This window comes from Psammomys obesus, unplaced genomic scaffold (assembly GCF_907164565.1).
Source record: "Psammomys obesus unplaced genomic scaffold, mPsaObe1.curated_primary_1811, whole genome shotgun sequence".
In the NCBI taxonomy this organism is placed as follows: domain Eukaryota; kingdom Metazoa; phylum Chordata; class Mammalia; order Rodentia; family Muridae; genus Psammomys; species Psammomys obesus.
The window spans coordinates 4,539,465-4,548,538 of NW_026594377.1; the positions used below are offsets into that span (position 1 = coordinate 4,539,465).

The following is a 9,074-nucleotide window of genomic DNA, read 5'->3' on the forward strand; positions in this document are numbered from 1 at the left end:
TCTTTGATCACCTCCCCATGAGGAGGGAGCAGCCTTACCAGGCCACAGAAGAAGACAATGCAGCCATTCCTGATGTGATCTGATAGACTAAGATCAGAAGGAAGGAGAGGAGGACCTCCCCTATCAGTGGATGTGGGGAGGAGCATGCATGCAGAAAGGGGAGGGAGGGTGGGATCGGGAGGGGAGGAGGGAGGGGCTTATGGGGGGATACAAAATGAATAAAGTGTAATTAATAATAATAATAATAATAATAATAATAATAATAATAATGGAGGAAAAAAAGAAGGAAGGAAGGAGGAAAGAAGGAAGGAAAGACAAAAAAGAAACAAATTGATTCTTTTTTTTTTTTTCTGAACAAGACTTGTTTATTTTTTTTTTCTGGTTTATTTTTTTTTTTCTTTTTAGTTACATTTTGTTAACTCTGTGTCCCAGCTGTATCCCGCTCCCTCATTCCCTCCCCAACCCCACACTCCCTCCCTGGTCTCCTCCCTGCCCCTTTCCAAGTCCACTGATAGGGGAGGACCTCCTCCCCTTTCATCTGACCCTGTTTTATCAGGTATCTTCAGGGCTGGCTGCAAAGTCCTCCTCTGTGGCCTAACAGACTGCTCCTCCCCGGGGGGAGGGGGGGAGGTCAAACAGCCTGCCCTTGAGATCCTGTTAGAAATAGTCCGTGTTCCCCTTACTTTGGAAAACTACTTGGTTACTGAGCTACCATGGGCCACATCCGAGCAGAAGTTCTAGGTTATATCCATAGAAATTGTGGTATTTTTACACAATGGAATACTACTCAGCAATCAAAAAGGAGGAAATCATGAAATTTGCAGGCAAGTGGTGGGATCTAGAAAAGATCATTCTGAGTGAAGTATCCCAGAAGGAGAAAGACAAACTTGGTATATACTCGCTTATATAGACCTACAAGATATGATAAATATAATGAAATCTACACACCTAAAGAAGATAATCAAGAAAGTGGACACAGGCGAAGGTGATTAATCCTCATTTAGAAAGACAAATGGGATGTGCATTGAACTTATGATAGGAGTCTACCACAAAAGGCATCTGAAAGACTCTACCTAGCAGTGTTTCAAAGCAGACACTAAGACTCATAACCAAACCCTCGGCAGAGTGCAGGGAATCATATGAAAGAAGGGAAGTTAGTATGATATGGAAAGGATAGGAGCTCTACAAGGACCAAACATATCTGGGCACAGGGTTTTTTCTGAGACTGACAAATTGATTCTTGAAGAGGTATCACGTACTCCTAGTCTGAGCACTGGAGAGGGAAGGTGGAGACAGGTGATTCCTGTCACGTACTAGCCAGCTCTTTAGCCTACTTGGTTAGTTCCAGACCAGTGAAGAGTCATCTGAAGCAAAAACATAACAAAAACAAAACAATTCCAAGTGTAGCTTTCCAATGAAAACTATGGTTGTGCTCTGGTTTCAGTACACATGTGCATATTTCTCTGGCTTCAAGACACATGTGCACAGACAACCATAAACACATCTGTCTGTCTGCCTGTCTCTCTCTCTTTCTTCTAAATGCACACATGCATGCACAGATACAAACACACAAACACACACACACACACACACACACACAGGACACAGAGAGTGAGATGGAGAGAGAGAGAGAGGCAGGCGTGTAGACAGGTAGAGAGATTGAAAGGCAAACTCCTAGTAGACCTTTATTTGCAATAGTACAGTTATGATCCAAAGATGTCTACAAGATTCATTGTCTCAAAAATTTGTTAATAAATTGACTTTCCCATTGCAAAAGTTAAAAAAAAAGCATTCCATCTACTTATACACTTCAAAATTAAGTATTTACTTTTTATTCCTAATTGATCGTCATTTTTTTAAGTACAAGATCTTAACTTCAAAATGCTTATTCTGTTTTAAAAGTAAAAGGCTATAACAAAATTAAACTGGTATCGTTTTCACTGCTTATTTTATTAAAAAATACTTATACAGAATAAGAACATCTTAGGTCCAGCAACTGAGCATTTTATTTTAAAACATGCATTATCAGTATGCTAAGTCTTATCTTACAAAAGGTTGTCTTTTAAATAAATATTTATTTTATTTTGAGTGTGTGTGTGTGTGTGTGTGTGTGTGTGTGTGTGACTGCAATGCCCACATGGTACAGAAGTGGGTATTTGATTTGATTCCATGGATATTAAAGTACAAGTCCTTGTTCACTGTCCCATATTCTTGAAAAATATGAAAACTACCTTGAGAACTATTAACTTAAGAAATAATACATATTATTGTTTTTAATTGAGTTGTATCTAAAACTCATTATTACACATTTCTTCCCTTTTTGATGCTGGATCTTAATATGTGTTCAAAACATGAAGTCCTTCTGTGTCAGCCTCCCAAGTGAAGGTGTTACAGAAATCAACTACTGCTACTTGTGGCTCTCCTTGAGAATGTTTTCTAGTCTTTCCTGTTTAGTCTTTTCTAGAAAACTGCGTGGTTTGATCAAAAATTATTCAATCCTATGGTGGCATGAAAGTAATAAGCACTACTAAAACTCAAAGTAATGTTTTCACATTGTCCAATCGTGTGACACACAGGACAGCAATCCCTTTTGATGCTAGACAGTAGTAGCGAGATACAGCTTCCATCCAGCCGTATGATAACTAGGCTAAACAGAGGCCATCAGTGCATCATGTTGCTAAACTGTGGAGGTCACCTATTAATATATTAAGCAAATTTTGCTTTAACATTTTAGATTTATGATTGGTTTACAGAGCAAAAACACCACTGTATGTCAGAAGCCGTGTGTCCATAGTAGAACAGAAAATGTGATCTGAGCTGATGAAAACATGTTTGGCAGAAGCAAGTCCCCTCTGTCATGGACTGATACTTTCTTCTTTTTTAATGACAGTCTATAACTTCAAAAAATAATCATTGATTACAAGAGAGTCATTTTCTCTGGAGTTATTGCTAGCCATTTGAAGTGACAGTTTTTAATCTTCCCACATTGACTCCCATAGATTTTTTTTCCAACTTCAGTCCTCATAAAAACATTCATCTTCTTATTCCTGATTCTTTTGATCTTTGCTCTTGTTTTTAAATTTAATATTAGAATTCTGAGTCGGTTCACTATATTGCTTAAGGGTATAGTTGCTATAAAGCGGGTGTTTTTTGGTTTGCTTATTTTTAACAAGTTAAATTGTGTCACAATAGATTTAAAAGTGTTTCCTTCCTGTCTGTCACACATGACTAAACTGCTGCTCTGACCTGTGGTGAATTTGGGAGAGTGTTTATTTGATCAACTCAATATCCCAAGTCCCTCATGTTCTTATTCATTTTGAGAAATTTTGAACTCAATTGATAGTCTCTAAATTTTAAAAGCAAGTAATCTGAATGCTTCATAGGTCAAAAGAGAAAAACCTGCCTTTTCAATCATGCCAGTTACTGGGAATGCAATGGTGAAAGTGGCTACAAAACCTCCCATATTCATATGTCAGCTAATAAGGAGCATGGAATAACCTAATAGATACATATAGCAATAAAAGAAACACTGTAGTGTGCCCTTATACCACACTATAGTCATTTATTGTTTTCATTTACAGTCTTCTTTCTGTATATTTCCATAATTTAATTTCTATAATATAATTTAAGTATTTTGGAACCTCGATTTCATCTTCTCATCCCTTCCATCTTTCACAGATACACATTCATCCAACAAGTTCCCCTTCTACTTTTCGTGTCCTCTCTTTGGGTGTGATTTTTAATTTGATTAGAATTCATACCTCAGCATGAGCATGAATGAAGCATGTAATTTACTGAGGCAAGGTCAACTTATCATTGGCTACACCACTGAAGAAAATGACCTTGCCTCCCCAAACAAACACTCACTTCTAATCGTCTGTTAAAGAGTGCTTGTAGTCTTCTCTTGTAGCCTAATATTTATAATTTAAATAGCGACAATGCCCTTTCTGCAAGGGAAAAGAAACATGGTGGAATGACTTTTAGGTGCAGAATGTAAGCTTTGTTGGGAATTCAACTCCACTTATTATTGCATAGATCAACTTGGCAAGGTTCATAAATTTTTATGTGTTTGAGTTTCTCTATCCATAAAGCAATAATATTGATCATATTTGGTATAATGTTTTTGTGGAATGTATACAATGAATGAAGGTTCTCTAAATATATTTCTTCAATAAATGAAACAACTCATTCCTTCATGTTTATCAAATTTCTATTGGTCACTGACAATTGTTTAAATAAATAAAAATGTGAGGTTCATTTTCTAGTTTTTGTTTTACACATTGCTTGAATTGTAATTATTGAACCTGATTATCCCCTCTTGTATTAATATATAAGGACAAATAAGTATATCATCTTCTAATTTCTTGGTATTAGACTCTTAAGATCCTTCAGAGCCCCAACTGCTACCCCTGAGAGATTTGGAAAGACAGATATGATGGTATCTCTTCCATATGTATTGGTTCTACTCCAGCCTCTCCCTTTGTTCATTTTCCATGTGTGTTGGTTCTAATTATTGTACTTGCCATGTCTATATACTTTGGAAATTTTCAGTATTCTAATATAGGATTCAATAACCTTTGTATTAGTTTTTAGGTAAATTTGCTAATTATTTTTCTAATTAGACTTTATACTACCTAAATACCTGCATTGGTAGCCACATCTGTGCTACCTAACACATGTCCAAAAGCTAACGACTAGGCAATAATTGATAAAGACACTGATCTCAAAGGTAAAAACCTAGCTAAATGCATGATGTTTTAATACAATTTCTGATATCTGAGTGTTCTATTGCCGAGATGAAACACCATGACCAAAAACCAAGTTGGCGGGGAAGAAATGATTTGGCTTATATTTCTATATCACTGTTCATCACCAAAGGCAGTAAGGGCAGGAACTCAAGCAGAAATCTGGAGGCAGAAGCTGATGTAGAGGCCATGGAGGCTTGCTGATTCCTGGCTTGCTCAGCCTGCTTTCTTTTTGAACTCAGGACCACCAGCGCAGAGATGGCACTACCCACAATAACCTGAGCCCTCCTCTAGCAATCATTAATTAAGAAAATGTGTTACAGATTTGCCTACAACCTGTATTCCTTAACTTGGGTTTCTTCCTCTCAGAGACTTGTGCGTGTGTCAAGTTAACATGAAACTATGCAGTACAGCTGGGAATGTACCTCAGATGTTTTATATGTAGTGGTTGGAAAGTAAAAGCTTATGATATAAAGTAATTATCTATGACAATACAAAAGTTGTTTCAAAAATATCTATCAGTTCTGGAGTTAACTGGTTAGTATGAAGCCGATGTGCACAGGGATGGAGAGAATTCAGATGTTTCCAGAATTTAATAAACAAAATAATTGGCTTATTCCAAACTTCATGTTGTAGGGTACCATATTGACTGAATTAAACACCAGGGCACTGAATAACTCAAACAATGCAGGCATAATAAAGATTTCAAACACAGTGAAATTTTCTATTGCCTTGGCAAATAGAAAATGATTGACATCCCAACACCCAGTCAAATTTCTGTGCTAAATAAAGCATTTCTGGACAGTGTTGTATTAAGGATTAATCCTTCCATCTATTTTTCAAAACAGTTCAATATAAGACAAAAGTAGAAGAAGAGGAAGAAGGTCATTTAGAAAGGAACTTTACTAGGCATAGGCGCTATGAGAAAGCAAACAGATCAAAATTCTAATATGATTTCAGAGAATGGCAGTAGAAAAAAATGGCTTCACTCCAGAAATATGAGCCTTAAAATACTTAAAACCATTCTTGCCCCCATGATCTCTTTTATATGGGAAAAGCATTCTCTTCTTATGTATTGGATATAAATTGGAGTGAGTTGCAAAGGGCAAATAATTTGGTTGTGTTTAACGTTGTCCTAATCAAATAATGAAGACAATGAATAATCAAAGATCATGAACTTTATATGCATACTGAGTCTGGAAGAATCCTGAGCCTAGAGAGTACCCTTCTCCTTCTGTGACAGAATGGAACACAGTGTGGATATTTGTTGAACAGGGAGATGGGCTATGGCAGAGATGAATTGAGTGCTCAGTAAGTCCATCTCCATTTCCTAATTTCTTAAGGAGACATATTTATCATCTTTTGTCACAGTTTAACTGTATCCTGACATTAAGGTTTGGCCAATGGAAAAAAATGTTCATGCATTCAAAGCTGCTCCCTAGTAGCTACCATGCACAGTAGTTCAGTTTTCTGTTTGTTGGTTACTAAGGATATGTGCATGACAAGGCAGCATCCAAAGACAGGTAGAAGCTGTTCCTGCAATCACTTCTTTGGCAGTGAGCATAAAAGGAGAACAACCCACAATATGGCATGCTCTGAGAAAAAGAAAAATATTTCACTTTTATACGTTACCAAATGGATTTTATGATAATATGTTATAGCTTTTAGAGGCTATTCCCTGATATAGTGTATATTTAGCTCCTGGGTTTGGTTATATTGGTAACTGGGTATATTTTTCTTCTTAGTAAAATTATTTGAATGGAAAGAAAATGTCATCTAGATAGTAAGGTTGGTTCAGTAAAAAGCCTTGCCTAAGAGAACCAGTCTCCTGTAACCATGCCATTGTTTACAAGCTATGGAAATCAATTAACACGTTTGTGCCACCACATCTATGAAAGGAAACCAATGTTAGACTCTTGGCTACACGGGGAGAGGGCTACACCAAGGGTTTGCTCAAGATTCTCTATGGGTTTGACTTATGAGTCTCCAAAATAGAAGTTAAATACTCGAAGCTACTTTAATCAAAATATGGAAAATAATTTTCTGATTTAGATTATTTTTATCCTCTGATAAATGACAGAATCCAGCTTTGAATGTAAATATTTGTGTAGTGTGATTTAATTGGTTTTAGCCAGTTAAATCTGATGTGATGTGAATTTGATGGAGACACATTATATGTATGCATGAAATTCCAAAACAATAAAAATAAGAAAGAAAAAGGATAAAAAGAACAAGAATGAGGTGACGCACCGGTGATAGTTTCACGAAGCTGATTTCATAGGACTCTAAGTGTCTTCTCCTTACAACCTCAGTCCTCTGCCAACAATATGCAATGGTGGAATTGAAACATCAGTCTGACAAACTCTTGCTATGCTTGCCATGGTTTCTCTGGACAACATTTACTAATATTTATTTAGGCTCGTCATTTCTATGTCAATGCTGTTATACAAATGTTAGTTTTCTTTCCAAATCCGTGTGCAGAAATGCTAACCCCAGCCTAACCATACCAGGAGGAGGACCCCTGGGGAGGTGAATAGGTCATGAAGATGGTACATCAATCAATGGGGGGTCAGTGACCCACTGATAAGGCCTGAGAGAGCTTGCTTGCCTCTTCTGCCATGGGAGGCATTCTTTATAACTCTTATAAACCGGAGAGCAAGCCCTCATTAGGTTCCCATGCGGCAGCACATTTTTGTCTTCAAAGCCTTCAGAGCTTCGAGGAACACATTTCTGTCGCTTATATGTCAAAAAGTTTCTGACATTTTGTTATAGCACCTCAAACAGACTAAGCTGGTAAAATAATTCAAATTTCAAATAATTCCAATATTAAAAGGAGCACATCTAAAAAATTTCAGTCATCTTTGATTCTATGTTCATCAGTTAACAAATTAGTCTTAAAAAAGTAATTCCAGTCTTGCAAAAGTGATAAACTAATCAATAAGGTACATGGAGCTAATGATTTAAATTAGATCAAATGGAATTTTCCTTCTTTAAATTAAAATGAAAAAAATGCCATAGCCTAAGTCTAAACAAAGGATATGTAAAACTCCTTTTGTTAATGAATTATCTTTTTCTAATTGCTGGAAAATTCTGGTTAGTTGAGAGCAAGCATTTACACTTACAGCAGAAAACAAAGGCATGAATTACTGATTCCGTCTTCAAACTGTTTTTACAGAAATTTATCAATTTTATGCAGATATTTTAAGAAACTATGCAACACAGAGTCTGGTTAGATACTTTGCTTACATTTGGTTAACTTATATTTACTGTACATATCTTCTTCCAACAATTCCATTACACAGTATAGAACTGGTCACTGAAATAGCTACAGTGATTCCAGACTAATACACACACACACACACACACACACGCACATACACATACAAATAGCTCCTTAATTTGATTGAATTTAACTCATGAGACAATTTTTGATTTGGAGAAATGCCAAGATATTTTAGTTAAGTGAATCTATTAGGAGAATATACCGTAAAGGAAAACACAATTGTAAGCAAGAGTGGGCATTTAGCAGGCCCACATCTTGCCATTGTATTAGCATTCTTTTTTACGTACAAGCTACTTTGAGGTAAAATAACTTTCCACTCACCAGCGTGGAGGTTTGATTGGCATCTGCCACATCTGCTGAGGTCTCTGGTGTCCGTGTGGTGTTTGGGATTCTGTGAGGGTTCCGGGCTATCGCTTCACACCAGCCCAGCATTTTCTTCTTCCTCTTTTCCCTTTTCAATTCCTGAAATTCTGAAAATAATTTACATTCCCTGAAACACATCACTTTTCATAGTTATGCTCTGGAAAATACAAATTGCAATGTTTTAATCCCAAGATTTAATGAAATACTGATGGAGAAGTTTTATTTTAACTGAAAATCATGAAGGGGAAAAAAAGGATTTTCAATTATTAATAATCTTATCCTAGAGCCATTGCACAGTGTAAAATGTGCATCTTTTCAAAATATACATTGTTTGCATCCTCTTCTAAACAAAAGGAATTTCCTACACCAGATTGTAGAAGATTTTTTTTTCTAGTGTTTGTTAAAAACATTCTTAACCTGGAAGCGGAAAACAGTCCCAGAGCCTGAGGATAACTATACATAGTTATGCGAAACTTGACAACAGGGATACATTCTAAGAATGAGTCAGGAGACAACTTCATTGTTGGACTATCACAGAATGTACTTGACAGTCACTGGGCATGGGCTTTTGAAAGAATCAAGAGACACATAAACAAGAAATTCCTGAAGCTCCTCCATTATAATCTGAAATATCTGTCTATCTATCTATCTATCTATCTATCTATCTATCTATCTATCTATCT

General features: G+C 36.4%; 1 protein-coding gene across 2 annotated transcripts in view; it reads right to left on the reverse strand.

Annotated features, from left to right (window-relative positions):
- Positions 1 to 9,074, reverse strand: part of Marchf1 (membrane associated ring-CH-type finger 1) — a 524,397-nt gene that overhangs the window by 334,723 nt on the left and 180,600 nt on the right. For both annotated transcript variants that reach the window (XM_055618726.1, XM_055618727.1), the window contains exon 2: positions 8,350 to 8,498. In XM_055618726.1, the coding sequence (XP_055474701.1) occupies positions 8,350 to 8,460 (111 nt within the window). In that variant the 5' untranslated portion in view covers positions 8,461 to 8,498. The remainder of the gene's footprint in view (positions 1 to 8,349; positions 8,499 to 9,074) is intronic.